General features: G+C 46.8%; 1 protein-coding gene across 1 annotated transcript in view; it reads left to right on the top strand.

Moving 5' to 3' along the window:
• CACNA1H (calcium voltage-gated channel subunit alpha1 H) overlaps window positions 1-21,876 on the top strand; it is a 429,314-nt gene that overhangs the window by 251,544 nt on the left and 155,894 nt on the right. Inside the window, exon 6 of the mRNA XM_067534310.1 lies at window positions 5,228-5,387. Within this exon, the coding sequence (XP_067390411.1) occupies window positions 5,228-5,387 (160 nt within the window). The remainder of the gene's footprint in view (window positions 1-5,227; window positions 5,388-21,876) is intronic.

The following is a 21,876-nucleotide window of genomic DNA, read 5'->3' as shown; positions in this document are numbered from 1 at the left end:
ACAGAAGCTGGTCCGGTCAAAGATAAAACATTATCCACCTTGTCTCTCTAATATCCGGAGACTAACATAGCTACAGCAAACACTGCAAAGCCTATGTGTAGTCAAGGAAACCATGCTTCCAACAGTCATTTTGAAACATGGTTCCTCCCACAGTGGCCAAGGCCATTAATGGTACTAGTTTGCTATGGCTTGTTTAGGTGATAGGTTGAGCGTTATTAAGGGAAGCTTTGTGCATCTATGTGTAAATGAACCATCGTCTCACACACACACTTAGCATGGGACCTTCGGCACCAAACGCCACGCATTAGGAGAACTGGGCCCCGAAGAAGTAGGTATCGTGACTGAGGTTTCCTTCCTTTCCCTGCGGGGTGCAGCACAATTTCCTCTGAGCAGAGCCTTTCCCCTGAGTTGGCTCTGCTCCAGTTATCAGTATCTGGCTCACAATCTTCCTCTGCAACATTACCTAGGCAGGGGGAGGAATAAACAGCAGGAGGAGAAAATCTCACGTGCTACTTTTTTCACTTCCACTAACTGGAGCGACAGTCGCACGAGACGTTGGCCCACTGCTCAGAGGGGTTCTCTGCTGTCTGGCTCTCCAGCACAGCTGCCGTCACGTTTTCACTGCTTTTGGGTTGTGGATTGGGTTTGCGTGGACGCCGGCTCACCGTCTGTCCCTATTTCATCATGTGAGGAACAAATGGCAGGGAAAGATGATTATTAATGGATTCATTTTACAGTCGTCCGAGCTCTTCACGGAATTATAAACCATATACAAGTAGGGGTGGGTTTCTGTCGCTCACCCGTAAAATCCAGCCATCTCTATGGTGGAACACAGCAGCCACTAGAATGACACCAGCGATATTGTACAACGGTATAGTACAGGAAATGGGGAAGACCCTTGTATTCCGATTGGACTGCAGACTGCAGACTGGGGCCCAGCCTGTATCTTAAAGTTACTGGTACTCTAAAGTGGCACGCACATTGCTGGGTGTCATAAATATACTTACTACTAATAATGATTCGTTTCAAGAGAAGTCATTTTTGGTAGGCAAAATATAATTGCCTGTATTGGTATTTGGCCCTGATACCCAGTCAAATGCCCTTAATTGTGCGAAAAACAACATAAGGAGCCCGGGATTGCCCCTAGCTGCAATATTTGGGTTTTTAAGAAGAAGAATTCTATCTGACAGCCCGAGGTACTTATACCTCCTTCCCCTGCCCCCATTACTGCCGTATCTGAGTGCATCACAGTCGTTATTGACAGATGGAGGCCTGGAGCACAGAGAGGCAAGAGGCTTGTCTTCACTGCAGTGTTAGCTCAAGGTATAACGTAAGCGTTGCCCCAACCTGACTCCCATCCACACACAGGCGCCTCCAGCGTGAGCTAAGTGGTGCTTTAAACCCAAGCTAGCCGGCCTGTCAGGATGTGGCGTGGAGGTCGAGTGCTGCCGGCATTTGAGCTAAGGATGCAGTGGGGACAAAGCTACTCTGTTCCGCTCATACAGTTACCCTGGGCAGCTCAGGTGTTGTGGTTCGCTCACTCCATCTAGGCTAGAGAAAGAGGAGTCGACTCAAGCAAACGCAGCAAAGGCAAGCACTGAGTGACTTGCCCTAGGTCACACGGGAGACTGTGGTGCAACAGGGGCTTGGACCCATGTCTCCCACTTCCAGGACCAGTGCCTTAACTGGGCCATCCTTCCTTAGTGATCTATGCCTGGGAGATTTTCCACAGGGCTTTCCTATTGCCACTGCTTCTATCGAAGAATTCTAGTCTAGCTACGGGTAAAGAGTCATAAGAAGCGAAGAGGATAGGTGGTGATAGGTCCTTTACGCTGAGCAGCGGTCTGGTTAATCCCCTCTGTCTCCACAAGTCACAGGCACACTCTTCACATTCGCTTGCTTTCTTCCTGTGCCCGTCCTCATAAATGGCATCGAAATCCTGGTGTGCTCCTTGGACGACTCTACAGACCTGTCCTTTTACTTCTGGAACAGCTAGTGGCTTTTGAAAATGCTTGATAAAGGGCGTCCCGGAATCCCCATCCGCTGATGGTTCAGTTCTAATCAGCCAAAAGGATTGCCGTGCTGTTTCCCAGAGACAGCCAGGCAATCAGTCAGGCATTGTGAAAGGACAGGCGGCCTGACAGCAGCACAGTCTGACAGCACTTGAGAGCACTCTGGGAGAGGGTGGTGGGCATGATGGGCTTAAAGTGTTGCCAGCAAAGCGCCTGTGTGTTTCAGGTAATGTTCACTCGTCATGTTCATAGTTTGCACCCTCTGGGATCCTCATGTTCCAACCATTTTTCTCTCCTGCCACATAAATATTGCACCAAAACTAAAGTTTCCTCTGCTTGTGGAGAGCAGGTTTTGACACATCCATGGGCACCTGTAATGATATCTTGGGCCCACTGAAAGCACTGACTTAGTGTATATATCAGAGTGACGTCGCCCTCTGGGGGACTGGTTCAGAGGGAGGATAAAAGACCTACTGCTACCGTCAGGTAGGGAGAGATTTCTTTAGCTTCAGTGGCAGAAGCCCGTGTTTATTGGAGTGGAAAGGCCAGATTCCTAGCCCCGCTTCCTACATGAGTGTGCTTCTTGTCTGTAGTTCAAGGATTTGTTACACGACAGCGGAGGCGCTGACAGGTGGAGGATATTGTTAAATGCTTCTGCCCAGATGAATTCTGGGTAGGAAAGGATTTCTCAGGGAGTCGAGTGAATTATTTGTTGGCGTGGGTTTGTGTGTGTGTTTCCTTAGACTTTGAATAGAAGATAGAAGTTAGATTTTTGAATAGAAGGTGAGGCTGGCAGGTGGGCTGAAGAGTAGAGAAGTTTCTCAAAAAAGCTTATCAAGCCCATAGTCCTCAGAGAGGCCCAGCCTTTGGTCTCACACGTCCTCTGCCCTACGGTGTGAATTCCATTGAATAACACTGAGTTCCTGGGCGAAGGGGGGAGGGATTCCCAGCTTGTAAGAGGCAGCTTCAGTGGAGATGAGCCTGTGCAAATTGTTAAAACTTTAAGTCTCGATTCACCCACATCCAGAGCATCCTGGGAAGCTGCCTCGCAAGCAACCGATTCCGTGATTCAGATGCCGTCCCGAGAGGTGGAGTTTATCTTTATCGAACTCGCCTCACTTCCGTTGATTTCACCGACTCTTGCAAGGATTATGCCAGCCCCGCCCTATTATATCCCGTGACTGAAATCAAACAGGGAAGGGGTTTGGCGGGAAGCCATATGCAGGCAGCCAAGGAAGTAAAACCTCTCAGGGTGGGAAGGGGCGTCTGAAAAAAGCAGCAAGGCGAATCATTAAGTTCAAAACGTCAAACAAAATGGGCTGGATCTGGGATGCCCCTGTTTCTCTGAGCTGCACTGTGTGTTCCCCGGACAGAGCCGAGGACGTGGCCCGGGTAAATATAAATGATTGCATGTAAAGCAAGATAAACAGCGGGAGGAGAGGATGCCGAGTTAATAAACGTTCCGGGAGCATCTGATACATACCGAGCCTTCTGTTGCCTCCCCACTTTTAATAGCTCCCCAAGCGCACACAGGAAGTTTCATTAGCTGAGTGACCAAGATAAACTAGACACCGATGCCTGCAATTGCAGGAGGCGCTCAGTTTTTTCTCTCCAAGCCCTTGCAAGGTTGTCATTTCCCATAACGTCAACCCTGGCAACAGGCACTGAAGTGACGGGAAACACTGGGGAACTACATGTGTTACCCAATGTATCGGAAGCCGCCTGACAAAGGTTGAGTCAAAGGGAGATGGGTGGTTTCTCTTGAAGGCTTCTTGTTTTTTGGGAGGGAGACCACTGAGTTGCGCCCCAAGTCTTAGCTGCAAATGAAGGCAGGAAAAGTAATATTTAACAAGGGTGGGTGGCAAGAGGCTGTTCTAACACCTGTGTGATGGGATATCTGCATTGCACAGTAGTTGGTAAGGAAGTACGGAGCCTTTCTTGCATAGTTCACCGGTTCAAATCCAGCTTACAGGACTGTATCCTGATGGCTGACCAGCGGCCTACATAAAGTGAGTTGATCCCAGTCCACTTCCTAGTGAAAGAGGTGTCCCCATCACAGAAAAACACCCCCGCAAAAACAGCCTTAGCAGAGAGGTCAAGATGGACTAGGCTATGGAGCATCAGCCCCTCTCATATCCCTTGGTGATGTTGCCTCCAACTAATGGCTAATGCATATTGGTGGAGGATAATTAGAGGGAAACCGGCACTGCTTGTGCCTGTCTGATGGATAAAGAGTCTCTGGAAAAAGTGCGGAGAGCATCTGCATTAAAACGACCATCCATTTCCACGCCAGACTCTGCGTTGTTTGGGGAGAAGGAAATTGTTGGCTTCTTGTGAAATTCTTTAATACGTTTTTAAAAATACGTATTTTGCCAGCCTCTCCGGCTGTTCGTAGTTTGTGCAGAGGGGCAGCTCTGATGCCTTCTAATGCTAAAAAGACAAACTTGTCAGCGGGGTTCCTGCCGGCTGCATGGAGTGTGGTTTTTCAGAAGAGCTGAGTAGATGAACGCCAGACGGACTGGCCTCTTCTGGGGGGCATTTCACAATGATGGTCTAGCTTGCAAAGTCATCGGTGTTTGTGTACCATGCAGTGTGTTATGGTATTGGTGGTACGGAGCCGGGGGAGGGGTAAATTTACCTCTGACTTCAGTGGCAACAGAGCTAGGACAATGCTGGGCACTTCTAAACAGTCAACTTAGTGTAGGCTACTGGATAGAACACTGGACCGGGAACCAAGAAACTGAGTGTTCCGTTTCTGTCTCTGCCATCGACCTGTTGTGTGACTGGACAAGTCACTTCACCACCCTGTTTCCTCTCCCACACTTTGTCTTGTCTATTTAAATTGCAATCTCTTCAGCACAGGGAGTGTCGCTCTCTCTATCTGTACAGCACCTAGCACAATAGGGCCCTGATCTGTAGCCACACTGTAATACGGGTTATAATATCTCTAATTTAAAAGTGAGATAAACCCAAACTGGAGTGCCTGATCCAGACCTCCTAGCCCTTGGGGAAGTTCTGAACGTTGCCTTAGGTCCATCTTTTATTGAAAAGGAAATACTCTGCAGGAGACAACTTTATGGAGCATCACTTCCTCCCTAACTGTACATCTAGTCATGCTTAGAAGCTGTAAGCTTGCTTCCGGTCCTGTGTTCCGGAGTCCTGCTCAAAGGACTCACCGACCGCTCACGTAACCTGTTTTCTCCTTCTCTCCACAGGTATGCGAATACTCGTTACCCTGCTGTTAGATACTCTGCCTATGTTAGGCAACGTCCTTCTCTTGTGCTTCTTTGTCTTTTTCATCTTTGGGATTGTCGGCGTACAGCTCTGGGCAGGGCTGCTGAGAAACAGGTGTTTCGTAGACAGCAACTTTGCAATGTAAGTACAGCAGAAAACTCTGTCTCATCTTTTCTCTCCCGCTCCAGCGATAGGAGGAACATTTCTCTGCATCTCACTGGCATGGTTAGCATAAACTGTGGTGTCAATACCAATATCTCCTCCGTCACGCTGCCCCATGCAGAAAAAGGAAAGTTGCCCCATTAGGATTAGGTGCATCCAGCAGAACTGAACAGGACTGGTCCACTTGTTCAATTCTCCTTCTAGGATATAGTACTATGGGTCTATTCATCAGCTGCCACATGCTGGCATTGCACCACTGAAATCAGCTAGAGCAGGGCAAAAAATTTTCAATGACTAGATTTTTTTAATTGAGAACACATTTTTTCATTGCTCTGAAACTATTCACAACACTTGGGTCGAATTCAACTAATAGTTTCATCTGAGAATTTTATTTATTTATTTCCCAAAAAACTCAGAACGTTTTGTTTTGACCATTTGGAAATGTTTCATTTCAACTTTTTTGGTTCAAAATGGTGATTTGAATTCAAATTTGGCCATTAAAAGAAAAAGGTGGAAAAGACCTGAAAATAGCCAAAGCAAAATGAGAAAGTCGAAATAAAATTCATAGACTTGTCTGAAACTTTCTGGTTGGCTCAAAACGAATCGAAAAACCATTAGATTTCTGTCTGAGTTGACCCAAAACATTTTGATCCATTAGAAATCAATTGTTTTTCGAGTTGTTTGATGCGATGAAAAATTGGTTTCAGTTCAAATTGAACCGGATTTTTTTCCGCCTGACTGTTCAGATTGGTCCCAAACCATGTCAATATGAGCGCTACCATTAGGAGTATTACCAACCTCAAGCTTCGAAAAATCATGGCTCAGGCCCCCTAAAATCATGAGATTGGCTTAACAATCATGAGATTTAAAACAATTACAAAATTGGGATTTTTTTTTTAAATAGTTGCCTTCTGGTTTCTGAGTCTTTACAGCTCACATTTCCAAGCTTTTCTTTACAACCATAGGAGATAGGCTCTTACTTCTTTTTTTTTTTAATTTTGTAATGAAAGCTGAGATTCATCACTTCAGGAGCTGGGAATTTAAGAGAAACATCAAATAAAATCAGGTAAAATCATGAGAGTTGGCAGCACTGCAGTCGCAAATGCTGAGAAGGGAGGTGTGGGTGTGGGTGTTCGTTCATTCGTTCGGAAACACATTTTTGCAATTTATTCCTGGTGGGAAGTGCTTCTTACCTTTTTTTAAACTTTCAGCTTGCTAGGCTGTCTGACTGCACGTCACAGAGGGCCAATTTTCCTGTAAAGTGCATGATGAGGTGTGTTCTGTTTATTTAAAACTCCGGCAGGAATCCAGCCAGGAGGGGGTGGACCTAGAAGGATCTAGATAGCAGTGAAGCAGGGGGAGAGAGGCATAGTAATTTGAAGGCTAATCCTGATCTCCTTATTCTTATGAAGCTCATTGTTCAGTGCAAGAAGAAAGCTACTCTTGTGATTCTTTACCATGGTCACATACAGAGAGATTTGGGCTTCTCTCTGTGACATGGTCTATCATACCAAGATCAAGAACTACCAGTCCCAGAGTTCCTTATGCATGGGCAGGAGGGAGGCACAGCTAGTGGAAGGGGCAAAGCAAAGCACCATAAGACAGCGGGAGCCAGTGCTGCTGCTGCTTCTGGTAGGATTTGCAGGCCTAAAATATATGTGAGTAAGTGTCTAATTCACTCACAGTCACACACACACACACACACATCCCATACTGCCGTGTCTGGAGGTGGCTATAGATACAAATCAGGCAGCCAGAAGTGTACGGAGGTAAAAGAAAGGGAACTAAAAGAAGCTAAAGGACACCCATCTACCCTCCAGTTTTGCAAATTAAACCAGGCCTTTCTGCAGTCAGGCAATGTACTAACTCGGGCAGCAGATGAACAAAACCAAGACATTGACAGGATATAATACCTTTATAATGACCAAAAAGTTACAAAATAGTCAGCAAACTTGTCGGACTCTCAGGCTGGGTGCTATGTTAAACAGATAGCAAAGGGGCGGGGGCATTTTTCAGAAATGTAGAATATGTCACAGTAATTTCAGAATTAACATTTTTTCATGGCACATGAGATTGTATGTTTAGGATGAGGGATTGTGATATGTGTGTGGGAGGGAGCCCATGTTACAAGTTTATACAGGGCCTGAAAAGATTATGCGTGGGCCCTGGTCACATCTACAGCATCACAGGCTCCTTCCGCATCACTGGTTCCCCAAGTTCCTTTTCTGATGGGAGCAATGAAGCTTGCGCTGTTATTTGAAGTGTGCTTGTCTAGGCTGTTTTGTTCAGTGTCCTGATTGCCTCCGAGACACTAGTACTTGTTCTGTTGGGTCGTCCCAGAGCACACCCCAAACACAAATTAAAGATGTCCAGTCAATTTCTTGAAAATTACAATTGCAGGTATTGTTTTCGCATTCAAAATGCGTGGCACATTCCTCCTCAGCTCCTGCTGGGAGCTGAAGCAGTCGTGCTGCATGTAGGTAATTCTCCCTGGAAGGGAAATAAGGTCTCAGTTTTCCCTTATGTCCTTGATGACTCAGTAATTTGAGTCTTCTGAATGAAACCATTCCTTGGACAGATATACCTTGACTACTAAGGTGAAAAGTTCCAGAGGGGTAGCCGTGTTAGTCTGTATACAGCAAAAACAACGAGAGTCTTGTAGCACCTTAAAGACTAACAAATTTCTGCGGGCATAAGCTTTCGTGGGCTGCAACCCACTTGCATCTGACAAAGTGGGTTCAGCCCACAAAAACTTATGCCCGCAGAAATTTGTTAGTCTTTAAGGTGCTACAGGACTCTCATTGTTTTTGTTTGACGACTAAATGCAATTTACTAAACTCCACTAATTTTTAGCCCCCACCCAGAATGAGTAAACCCGTGTCTTCCATGAGGAAAGTGTGTGACGGGGGGAGAGGGAAAGCAGATTGTTGGAATAGGGCCCCCTGTAGTTTCCGTGTTGCCCCAAAACTCGCAAACTAGCTGTGATTTCAATCAGGCACTAATCCCATGTTATCGTCATATTTTACTAAATGGCTCAGAAGCTGCTTTAACAAGAATGCAAGTGCACGCTATGATGAGTATTATCTCAGGCACTAACAGCATTATGTGTAGATTTGGAGAATGCCCTACGGATACCTACGGATAGACCAAAATCAGACCCTGCTCTCTTCACATAGAGTGCACAAGCTATTTGCTGTGGGATTTACCCCCTTTAGAAAATGAACCGGTTCTGTGACGCACCACTAGATCTATCACGGGATGTGTTTGCAAACACACGTTTCACACAGCGTGAAAAGTGGAAGCCATGCACTCCAGTGCAAGGAAGGTGAGGTTGGGAGCCAGGAACCAGAGACCTCTAATCTCAGTTTTGCCACTGACGGTGCAGCTTTGGGTAGATCACTTAGCTTTTCTGTGCCTCCATTTATAATGTTCCACAAAGCCCCTTTACAAGTGAGTAATTAGTGGGTGCTTGCACAATGCTATGAACATATACTTCCTTATACAATGGCACTGTATAGAAATCCTATCAGAACATACAAAGGGGGCTTCATTCTTATATTTAGTTAAAATAAAAGGCCTGGAACTATACGTATTAGGTACCTTTTGGATATGTCCCTTCTGGACAGTTCATGTTAGGGAATGGAGCACATGGGGTCCCTGTGCCACCCTTGACACCACTTGTGATTAAGAAGCACTGGGGAATCACGCAGTGGAAGAGCCCAGACTGACTCTAGGATCCAGAATCCAGACTGAATACTGACCAGGAAGATTTCTGGAAAGTCCCAGATGAATATGAATTGTGATTTGGATTTTTGACAGAAATCTTGTCGAAAACTCTCACCTCAGAGAATGCTAAAGATGGACATTAACCATGCAAGAGGGGGGAGTGCCTGAGTTCAACTGCATGTGCGATTTTAACTCTGTCTCTTTGTGTGTATGGATTATGACAACCATAAGAACATAAGACAGCCATACTGTGTGAGACCAATAGTCCATCTAGCCCAGTATCCTGTCTTCTGACAGCGGCCGATACCAGGTGCTTCAGAGGGAATGAACAGAACAAGTAATCATCAAGTGATCCATCCCATCGGCCTTTCCCAGTCTCTGACAAACAGCAATCACTGCCTATCATGGCTAATCCTGGCATTGATGGACCTATCCTCCATGAACTTATCTAATTCTTTTTTGAACCCCGTTATAGTCTTGGCCTTCACAATATCCACTGGCAAGGAGTTCCACAGGTTGAATGTGCGTTGTGTGAAGAAATACTTCCTTTTAAACCTGCTGCCTATTAATTTCATTTGGTGACCCCTAGTTCTGGTGTTAAGAGAAGCAGTAAATAACACTTCCTTATTTACTTTCTCCACACCAGTCATGATTATGTAGACCTCTATCATATCCCCCGGTAGTCGTCTCTTTTCCAAGCTGAAAAGTCCCAGGTTTATTAATCTCTCTTTATACGGAAGCTTCTCCATATCTCTAATCATGTTTGTTGCCCTTTTCTATACCTGTTCCAATTCAAATATATCTTTTTTGAGATGGGGCAACCAAATCTGGACGCAGTATTCAAGATGTGGGCGTGCCATGGATGTATAAAGAGGCAATATGATATTTTCTGTGTTATTATCTATCCCTTTTCTAATGAATCCCAACTTTCTGTTAGCTTTCTTGACTGCTACGGCACTTTGAGTGAGTGGATGTTTTCAGAGAACTATCCATAATGTCTCCAATATCTCTTTCTTGAGTGGTAACAGCTAATTTAGACCCCTGTCATTTTGTATATATAATTGGGATCATGTTTTCCAGTGTGCATTACTTTGCATTTAGCAGCATTGAATTTCATCTGCTATTTTATTGCCCAGTCATCCACTTTTGTGCGATCCCTTTGTAACTCTTCGCAGTCTGCTTTATTGACTAGTTCTGTATCATCAGCAAATTTTGCCACCTCACTGTTTACCCTTTTTTCCGGATCGTTTATGAATACGTTGAACAGTGCTGGTCCCAGTACAGACCCCTGGGGGACACCACTATTTACCTCTCTCCATTCTGAAAACTGACCATTTATGCCTACCCTTTGTTTCCTATCTTTTAACTAGTTACTGAGCCAGGACAGGACCTTCCCTCTTATCCTATAACTGAAGAGCCTTTGGTGAGGGACCTTGTCACATGCTTTCTGAAAATCTAAGTACACTATATCTATTGGATCACCCTTGTCCACATGCGTGTTGATCCCCTCAAAGAATTCTAGTATATTGGTGAGACATGATTTCCATTTACAAAAACCATGTTGACTTTTCCCCCAACAAATCGTATTCATCTATGTGTCTGATAAATCTGTTCTTTACTATAGTTTCAACCAATTTGCCTGGTACTAAAGTTAGATTTATTGGCATTTAATTGCCAAGATCACCTCTGGAGCCTTTTTAAAAAATTGGTGTCACATTAGCTATCCTCCAGTCATCTGGTACAGAAGCCGATTTAAATGATAGGTTACATACCACAGTTAGTAGTTCTGTAGTTCCACATTTGAGTTCCTTCAGCACTCTTGGGTGAATACCATCTGGTCCTAGTGCCTTATTACTGTTTAATTTATCAATTTGTTCCAAAACCTCCTCTAATGACACCTCAATCTGGGACTGTTTCTTAGATTTGTCACCTAAAAAGAATGGCCCAGGTTTGGGAATCTCCCTCACATCCTCAGCTGGGAAGACCCCCCTAATTATGTCTTCCCATCCTGTTTGTGACTACCTAGTTTTCGCAGCTTGTGTTGCATCTTAGCCAGTGTGCAGAGACCATCCCTCAGTTTTGATCCAGGATCCTGGATCCTATCCTTGATTCTGCGACTGCCTTGTGTGACCTAGGACAAGTCGCTTTACCTCTCTGGGCCTCAGTTTATTATGTAGAATAGAGACTGCAACATTTATTCAACTAGCCAATGATGCTGAGAGACATGATGCTAGGAAGCCCTTTTAGAACCCCAAATAAAAATTACGCGTGTTCAGATCTCTCTCTGTCTATCAGACAGCTCTACTGTTCCCATCTGAGTCTGAGATGTCACTTTCCCCCTCCTACATCTTATTGCTCTGATACCGATGACCCAGAGTTCTCTAGCCAGTGCCAATCAGCGACAGTGCAATGTACATCTGGACTTTCCATCAGTCGTAAGAGAATCACACGGTTGTCATTTAAAAGCTCATGAAGCTGTGTTAACACTGCACTCGGAGAGGTTGCATTTCCATTTTCTTGTGAGCAAGCACAGTGTGGGTGCAGCGTTTGGGGCTCCTGGAGCACAGAGCTGTAATTGACGTCGGCGGGTCTCTCTCATCTCTTTGACCGGTTTGCGTCCCAGTTGTCAAAACTTATGGGTGTTTTGCTGCAAAGTGGATCCTTTAAAAATTAACCACACAGGGATTACTCACTACATACAAAAACTAAGCAGCACAGAGGAACAGGCCGTTATGTAACCTCCATTAGCCGCATCAAAGGCACTGCAGGATTTTCTAATCAAGGACACAATCCTTGTCATTAAGAGCTAAATTGGGTTCCCTGCAGTAAGCCTGAGTTGCCGGACTTGGTGTCGTGGGAGGGAATCCTTGGCTCCTGTGGCTGCCACTGGAACCCCCACTGCTCCTACACCCTTGGTCTACAGCGGACAGTAGCTGGTGGATCCAACCAGCTGTGGTTCACAGTTGTCTGCCACTTAAAAATCCTGTTGCTCAGGGATGCACAGGGAGTCATTAGCAGCTGGGCTTCAGAAGGCACAGGGGTTGCAAATGCGCTGGACTTGATTCTGCAGAGGAAATCAAGCCCTAATCCCGTGCACCTGCCCCCTTGCACTTAGGGTCCTTTACAGCTCAGAAGGCAGGGACGGGGCTCAGATATTTCTCCTTATGTCCAGATGTTGGCCCAGAATTCCTGCTTTGACTCTTGCTCTTTGTGGAGCGAGTGATAACCCCCAAAATTAAATCTGGTTTGGGTAAAATACCCACTCACCCATCCACCACCACCCCCTGCCTACGGACCACTCCAGAGCTGGGCCCAAAACTTGGAGTGAAGAATTTCTGAGGCTTGATCAAAATGATTGCCTTTTCATCTGTCTCTTTCATTCCCCCGAGTCTCCGCTTCTGGGTGCCAGCAAAACGTCGACAAAGACAGATGCAGTGAAATCCCGCAGGAAGGGATGTTTCGGAGCGATTTTTGACTTGACTGTGAAGCTCAGAAGAAAGCTTGTTCTTTCAAGAATCCAGTGCACCTTCTCAGACCCAAAAAGTCCAATCCAGCACCTGCTAAAATTCCTGGCAGCACCCACATTGACTTTGGGGGGTGAAGAAACAGGATTCAAGACCAAGAGTTCTGAAATCACCTTCCAGATTTTGGAGCACTTAGCTGAATGGAATAGATCCCCCCCAACTTTTTGAGATTTGCCCTGCTAGGTGGAGAACAAATCTTTGTTGAAGAATTCATTGCAGTTACCCTGCTGATGGAATAATTGTCCCCTCATGGAGGCTAAATTCTTCTCTCATTTTTACAAACACAATGACTTCAATGCCACCCATGCAACTTGTGATTGAAGAAAAACCCCTTAGGTAATGGATGTAGGATTAAAATTAAGCCTTGGTTTTAAACAGAAGAAAATAGACTGCAAGTCGAAAAGGGAATGAGATGGTGGTAATTTAGAGGCGTTTCCCAACTCTTAGGGGTCCCTAAAGCCCATTGTTGTTCTCCTTGGCTTAAGACGATGTTTGCCAGACCTTTGACATATGCAGTTGGGCAGAAAGACACCCCACAGCTTTCCTTCCACACTGGGCCTGCTGCTGGAGGCCAAGACAAAAGACAAGCATGAACTTTCCCCCTGTCTGTTTAGCTGCCGGAGAGGGACAACCGTCCAGAATTAGAGATGGGGCAGGTGGTGCTAACGTAGCTGGCAAAGAGTAGAATCCTGGTTCTGATTTACCGAACATCCCTGTAAATTGGGGGTAACTTGGATTCTTTTTCTTTCCCGTGTCAAAGGTTCATTCAAGATCTAGGGAGATGGAGGGATTGGGCGTGGGGAAGCAAGCGTCTGGACAGGCTGCTGGTTAAGCCTGCTGCTGACATACACACATATGGAGTCCTTCACTTCTGGTGGCTATTAGTCAGTCACTGACTGGTGAGATGGTCATAGTCACTGACTAATGACCACCAGAAGTGAAGGACTCCATATGGAAAGAAAAAGAATCCAGGTCGCTCCCAGGTTGCCCAGGCTGCCGCTGGGATGTTACTCACATGCCCTTATTCATAAGATCATTTTTCTCCTCATCAGAGCCTTTGAAGTAATTTAGTTGTGACGTGTTGTATTTAGTTCACACTGCAGGACAGGTATAACATGAGCACTTCAGTCTTAATTAACTCCACAGCCCCTCCACTCCGTGGTGCCTTTGGTTGCTTGGCTTTTTTAAAACATAGAGGAAGTATGAATAGGGCATTGCAGACCGCTCTGGGGGCTTGTATGAAAGGTGCTTGTGAGTGTAGCGTAATTGGTCCCTCTGGCTTTACTTACGTCAGTGGCTTTGTCGGTCTGATTTCCCCTGGAGAGGAACTTCCTCTTGAAGGACCCAGTCCTGTGAAGTGCTGAACGCTCTCAACTCCCCCTGGCTTCATGGGACATCCAGGGCACTCAGCACCTGGCAGGACCATGCTCCAAAGCCTGTAGATGAAGATCAACTACTGCATTCCTTCTGGAGGGTAGTTCCCCTGAGTCAGCACTGAGGCAGGAGTTTGGACTGCTACCACCTGTGTTAGAACTGGACATCAGATTCAGGAGTCGTTAATCCTGCATGTGAACCAGAAGGACAACATACATCTGCAGCAAGCTCAACAGACAGACGCAGGCCAGCTGGCAGAGAAAGAGGTGCTAATCCACTCTAGTATAATCAATTTCCATCCTGGAGCTTAATTTCTAGTGCATTTGTCTTCCTCACACAGGGGTCTAGTGATTAGTGGATTCTCAGCCATTAGCAAATTATGCAAAGGATGTCTATTCTCAAATAACAATACAACCGGCTGGCCTGTCCCCCTGAACTAAGTAGGCAGTTTCAGATGAGCAGCTTCCATTTGTTTTGCGGATCTCATGGACGCTTTACCATTTGATGATGGTTTTGTTTTGCATTTTTTTACTCGGTTGGATTTGCTGACAGGCCCCTCAGTACACCCGGACAGCAAGAAAGGACCTTAATTTTGCTACGTTGCTGCCAGGTCATGGGCCTATTGCAACTACAGTAAACAGAAAGAGCAGCCATTGTTCAGGGAGCAGCTCCCATGCCAGCTCTTTGTCATCGGATGGAAGAAGGGAAAGTGGAATCTCGATTTTGTGGCCTCCTTAGCAGTACAGACCGACAGGAGCAGCACTGGTTACTCAGAGGCAGCAAAGAAAGCAGCCCTTTAGCAGCAATGTCTGGCCTGGTGTCTTCTCTCTGCCCTCCCCAAGCTTTTGTTTCACTAGCCATATTGCCATATTGCCATCCTTCTGCCCAGCTTTAATGTGTCTCAAATCAAGAGGTTAAATATAACCCAGGGGAGACAGCAGGTACAATGGAAAAGATGAATTTGAGAAGACAAACATGTATGAACTGACGTGCAACTGAGAGAACAGATAGCTACAAATTCATGTGCATGCCACTGCGCTGTGTGTCTGATTGCGCTGGACCGGGATGGACCATTCTCAGGATAGCCAGGGTGGAAGATTAGTCACACCTGCCTGGATCGCTCTCGAATCCTTTGTCCGTGCTCAGTGATCATGGCATGTGGGTTCGCACATTTAAACATTAAACAGCCACTCGCAAGGAGGTTTGGCATCCGTCAACTGTGAAGTGCACAATCATCAGTCCAGCTGGTCTCTACCCATGAGAGATGGAGCCCGGAGCCCTCCTGAAGCCATTAGCAACCAGTGTGCTCCTGGTTCCAGAGCTGGGGAAAGAGGTTGCTTGTGGACCCCTGAAGGTAACGAGCTTCTGCTTAGTTTGACATCTGTCTGGCTCATTACAATGGCCCAACTGTACTCCAGCCTGTGCTGGTTTTCCTGGGTGACCAATTAGAGGCTGCTTCGAAGGACATGTCATCCAAAATGCCATGAATGGATCAAAACAGATTCTGGTCAAAATTGCCTTTTAAAAAAATATATTTTTAACACTGATGCCCAGAGAGTGGCATGTCCCAAGATCACATACGGAGTCTGCAGCAGAACTGACAATTGTGCCCAAACCTTCTAGTTCCCTGATCAGTGCTTAAACCACAAGACCACGCTTCTTCTCCAAGTGGTTCTCCCTGCAGCAATCCACACACCTATGTACTGAGCGGACCTGCCAGCATCCAAGACGCAGGTTTCCACCTCCCCGTCACTCTGAGGGATTTTCTGTTTGTCCTCTGCTGAGTAGTTGTAAATCCAGAGGAGGGGATACAAGGAGTCTGAAGGATAACACACTGCGGGAAGCTCAAGCATCCTATCCCCCACTCTGTGAAGCTGTCTTGCTTAGCCCAAGCCACTTTAGTTCCATTTGCTGCTATATTCTTCTCAGCAAACTGGGAGTTGGAGCACGTGGGGCTAAAATGCCCTTTTGCTCTGCTGGTTAAGACCAAAGGCTGCTGTAATTCCAGGAACTCTCTGGATAACCAAGGCTGCAAGATGAGAAAGTACCAAAAGGCAGAAACTTCTCTCCTGCCGACGTGGAGACATTTAGATTTTCCTTACAGGTGCGTACACCTTTGCAAAACAGTTCTCGCCCCGTAACTGAACTCAGGAGACTTGAGATAACAAGGAGGAGCTCGTTAACTACCAAGGAAACTACCTGGGCAGTTGCTAGGCAGCCCGGCCCCTCTGGGTTGTTACTGTCAGAGGCAGTTTTAGCTCACTGGTGATCCTAAGCAGAATATTTAAGGGGCCCCCCTTACATCCAGCACATCATAAAAAGCAAATAGGGGGCCCCCTTGAGCTGCTTGGGGCTCTAAGCAATTGTTTAGTCTGCTTACACCTAGCACTGGCTCTGGTTCCTGCTGCACTTTCTAACACCGTCAAGTGTATCTTCTGCAGCCCTGGTGCTTTAGGAACCCAGGGTGAGACCAGGGGGATGAAGTCTCTTTATTAGATCTATAAGAAGGTGGCTCCTGTGGGCTAGGACCATGCAGACCACGAGTGTGTCTGCATTGCATGAAAGACCCTTACCAATAGGAGGGGTGCTGGTGATTGCGCAGGGCTAATTTTAAAGAGACACGACCACACTGTTCTACAAATACCTTGCTGCAAAGCCAGCCAACGCACAGCACCATGCATAGGGGGAAAGGTTTGGCCAGTGCTCCAAGGGGTGTTGGCTCTGTGTTATCCACGCCCACTTGGCAAAAACCACCAGTTTCTAAGTCTCATTTGCAAGACCGCTGAGCTGTAAGCTGCATGTTGCTGTCTCCTTTGGAAGGCTGAAGGGGCTGAGTCAATGCTAGTGGGTTTCGGACACAAGGATCTGGCATTTATGGTCTTTCCTACCTATGAGCTCAAACAGGAACAGCCATCACCTCCAGCGCCGTGCTCGGGGCAGGAGTCCGGGGGACACTGGTTTCTGTTGCTTTACGTGGCATTGTCAAAGGGAACGTGAGGGCCAGAAATGTCGCGGTCTCAAGCAGTGATTGATTAGAGCAAGAAGCAGGGGAGCTCAGGGTCTGTTTCCACTGAGGAGCTGGAACTGCTGTTAACGCTGGGTTTGGTTTTCTTGACCACACTGCAACGAAATCCAGGCAAGGAAGTCCAGTGTGAGTGCAGAACTCGGTGGACTGGACAGTGCTGCGTGCCAAGCCAGCAGGGCGGGGAAAGTGCGTTATTTCCCCAGTAGCAGCAGCCATCAATAACAAGCTTACCAGGGCTGCATGTGGACTCTGCTTCCCAGGGGGAGCATATTTGTGCAAAGGGTGCTGACCAGAAAGAAAGTGGGGCCAAAATGGGGCCCTTCATGTCTCCCTCAGCTGCTGCTCCCAGATCTCTCTTCTGCTCCCCCTCTGAGATTGCCTCTTGGGCCAAGAGAGCTGGGGCTGGTCTCACAGTCCCTGCAGCCTTTGTTCTGGGCAAACGCTGCAGACTCGGCACGCATCCTCCCACACTGGACGGCGTTTTGTTTGTTGGAGTGACTCTGACTTACCAGGACACGCTCTGCTCTAGTGTAAGCGGGTGCAGTTACCATTGCCTTCATTGGGGGGTGGACCCATTTATGCCGGAGCTGAGTTCAATCCAGTTTTTTTTTTTTGCAGTAACAAGCTAGATACTGCCCCGGCGGTGCCCTGGCGGCGCTGAGACCACCAATGTGCTTCACTCGGAGCCTCTGAAGCATTGCCTCTCACTCCCTGTCCATCTGGGCTCCGACCAGCCAGAGACTGACTGACACATGCCATTAGCAACCCCCCGAGCTGTCTGTCTTCTCTCTCGTACTCTCCCCCAGTCATTCTCTGCCTGGTTATTTTGTAGCCTAGCGGGCTGCTGAAAATCAAACTCTCTGAGCAGGGCACGTTGAAGAGATAATTGGCACAGGATCTAACATGCCCATGCGGCTTCCACCCACGCAACCTCCAGCATCCCTCAGGTACCTGTGCCTACTCTTCCTCTAAGGCCCAACCGTACACAGTGAGGGATGTGCTTGCTGATTACGGTCCAAGCAAACTTTCTTCTGCTGGGGAAGAACCTGGGGGGGGGGTTAACTCCTCCTTCTTCCCCCAAATTCTTCAGCTACCTACATGCGCTCCTGGTCTCTCTCCCCGCATCCCAGCAGACCCACGTACATTTTAATCCTTCCCAAGAATGCCCCTTTCTCCGTGCGATGTCGGAGCATTTGATCACATAACAGGAAGAGTGCAAACACAGCACTCAGACTTTTCTTCAGCTTATTTTATAGGGAAATTTCTCTTGGAGCACAAGCAGCCTGTGGATTCAGGCAGGTTGGGAAGACACAGTGTTTTAATGTGCCATCTCTGGCTCTTTGTTCCAAGATGCAGTTGCTCTGTAGGGTGTGACCCGTGGGCCAGAAACGGGGCCCAAAGTGCGACGCTGAGACTGGGCACGGAGAACTCACCATGGCCTTGGCAAATAAGGAGTTAATAGCAATCCTGCTCTCCGGTGAAGGGGCCATAAAACCAGCTGTTCTCAAGAACAGGAAGGGAAAGAGATTGGGGTAGGGGGTGACTGTTGTCTGACCTTGGGGGTGATGGCTAAACGCCTGTAGGGTGACCAGATGTCCCGATTTTATAGGGACAGTCTTGATATACAGGGATTTTTCTTATATATATGCACCATTACTCCCCACCCCCTGTCCCAATTTTTCACATTTGCTATCTGGTCACCCTAACCCCTCTGAGCCGGGCAACAGGGTTTTATCTGATAGAATGGGCCCAAGAGATGCGGGGCTGAGGGTAGGGTTAGATCTTCAGCTGCTGTGAGTCATTCTAGTTCCATTGTGGAGCTGCCCCAAGTTTCTCCCTAGAAAAAGGGTTCTGAATGGCTGGGCATGTGTGTTTTGTGCTGAATTGTTTCACCGGCATACAGGCACCGTAAATCTTCATGCAGGTGCCAAACACAACAGGTAGCTGGGTTTCCAGAGGTGCTGAGCCTCTGCAGCCCCATTTGACTTCAGCTGTGCGTTGCATCTGCCTGCACCATCGGGAAGTGAAGCCCACAAGGGAGAGATCCCCCCCCCAAGCTTCTATTTCCAGGCCCTAGATACCATCTAAATAAGATGTCATTTATTTCCCCTGGGCCTCTTCAGCTCAGAGAAGCAGAATCCAGGTTTTTTTATTGCATCGTTGCTGTTGGGTAGCAATTTTCCAGCTTGGTTTACTGATGCTTCTGTCAAAAACACCAGGGTAGCTGAATTAGACAGGCTGTATGTGAGTCAAGCTAGGACTTTCCAGGTGCTTGGTCCTTGACCTTGCCCTGCTAAACCTCCTCCAAGATTAAGTCAGTGGATAGCACCTGTCTTGAAGCAGTGATTTAACTGTAGAGATGAATGGTCAGGGCACATCTTCCCCACACATCCCTTCTAAACTGGTCTTTAGAGCTACTTGTTTAATAACTGGGCCTCAGTTTCCACATCTGTAAAATGGGGATAACGATACTGACCTCCTTTGTAAAGGGCTTTGAGAACTACTGAAGAAAAGCATCGTATAAGAGCTAGCTTTTTTTTGTTGCTTTAAAACATCCCAGCCTGGAAAAAATCCTTTCTGTCTCCACTCCTGCTCCAGGTAATCTCTTGTTGTTTGCATTATCACTTGCTTAGCTAATGGCTTCACTAGCCCCCCTGATATCCATTAGGCGATGGAGCTGAACGTTGTGATTCTGCTTCTCTAGTTTAAATATGCTTGTTACCGCAGGCCTACATCTTGGAAACTTTGCTGTGACTTCAGGATTCCATATAGAGTAGAAAAATCATAGAATCCTGTCTAGAGCAGGGTGAATCGAGGGTGGGAAATGATGTGTAAAGAGGTTAGTTCACCACTGAATAGCGAATTATTCATTTGACTTGCTCCATTTCCCGATCCATGGATCTGACTGGTTGGGTGAGACACTTCTCAAACAATCACTGGGGGGAGCAGAGGAGGCAGACTTCACAGTGAATGATGTTAACAGCAAATCCTACCATCAGCGTCGTCCTACAAAGTTTGAGCCATCCCAGAAACACAGTTGCTGAGTGTCTTTAGAAGGACTTAGGTGAAAGCTTAGACAATAGTTTAAAAATAAAGCGGTATTGCCATGGTTGCAGAATTTAATTAAATGATCATTAGCGAGTACCTGGAAGTGCACTATGCACTTCACAGGAACAAGGACTCAGCCTATGCCCTGGAAAATTGAATCTAAGTTTTATCTGTTGCTTTTTCCTTATCTATTATTTAATTTATTACCTTGCACCTAAGATGTGCATGGTGCTGTACGGAGCAAATAGTGTGTCTGCACTAGAACTTTTCATATTCAACCTTTCTTTACCCCACTGTGGTGTTTACCAGTGGTGAAGTATCTGTGCTTGGTCTACATTAGCATTTCAACATTACAGCGCTAGTGGATCGGCATGGGTGCCAGACAAATAGTGTGAGAAGTCCAAGGATCTGACATTCCATTGCCTTGCCCTATGTGAGTGAAGACTAGTGAAAAAGCACACACCAGCCATGCAGCAATTAAAGCTCCCGGTTATCTTAGCCTTCCAGAACCATACACTGAATCCCAGACTAATTAAATCAGATTGGAGATAAGCATAGAGCTCTCGGTAATGTGCTTTTTTTTATTATTGTTATTATTCTCAACAACAGAAAGAGTTTGAGATGGCTGCGTCTCTCCTTGTTAATGCTCCGCTTGCTCTTCCCAGGGACATGCCTGGAGATGGATTTATTGAAAAGCCAAATTGCTTTTAACTGGAAATTGGGTTTGTCTGAAGTTTGTTCTGTGCACCAAGTGGGGAAGTGCTTTCAGTGAGGCAAACTTGACTTTTTTCAGAAAGAAAGAGGACTTGAGAGGAACCACAGAATGGCTGCTCTCAGCCCTGTTTCTCTCTAGAGTTTGTTAATTAGTTCATTTCTGCTGCAGGCCACTTCTGGAGGTGGACCCATGCCAGGAAGTTTGGATCCAGGGTTTTGTTTCTGACCAATTGCTAGCTGTCACCTGTTGAAAGTTGATCTTGCAGGAAAAAAAAGAGTGGTGATGTGAGAATGTCTCATGAGCCTGATGTTGCAATAACTGCAGCTGCAGGAAGCTTGGTGGTGACGGTGGCGGTGTGTGGCACGGATGGGTCTTCGTGTTGTGCTATTGCAGCAGTACGGGAGGACCTTGCACCGTAGTGCAGCAACAATCTAACTTGGCTGCATTGACATGATGATGTGATGAGCTAACGGACTGGCCTAACTTCCTGACATGAGGAACCAAACCTGGCAATATTGGTTGTGACCCACCGACATGACATCACAGTTTAGTAACAGGATTGCAGAATAAATTGAAGTTAACTAGCAGGCCTTACAGTGGAGCCATCCTAAGACCTTTTATGATGCTGTTGGGGGCAGAGAACATGGCTGGCCCTAGATGTTGTGGGGCCCTATCCTGCACCTATAACTGAGTTCTCCTACCTGAATGTACCCACATCTTGCCTCCTGCCCACCTGTGAAACCCCTTTGCCTGTGGCAACCCTACACACGCACGCACGCACACACACACACACACACACACACACCCTACTTATGAGACCACGGGAAGTCATGCAGTGGAGAGCAGGAGCAGACCTTTGTAGGCCGAGAATGGGGAAGAACCGGGAATTTGCATCCCTGCTGTGGCTTCCTGTTGCCAGAGCTGGATGGGCCAAAATGAATCAGGGATGGTGCTATTGGGGTGGGGCCATCTGAGGGGAGTGGAGCCCCTGGATGACCAGTCTGGGCAGTCTCACAGGCCTCAGGCTTCCACTGCCGGGTAAGTGCCACTGAGCTC

This window comes from Emydura macquarii, unplaced genomic scaffold (assembly GCF_026122565.2).
Source record: "Emydura macquarii macquarii isolate MOO-44397 ecotype Brisbane River unplaced genomic scaffold, CSIRO-AGI_Emac_v2 contig_3390, whole genome shotgun sequence".
Classification (NCBI taxonomy): Eukaryota; Metazoa; Chordata; order Testudines; family Chelidae; genus Emydura; species Emydura macquarii.
The sequence above is the reverse complement of the archived record's forward strand: the minus strand, read 5'-3'. Positions and strand labels throughout refer to the sequence as shown.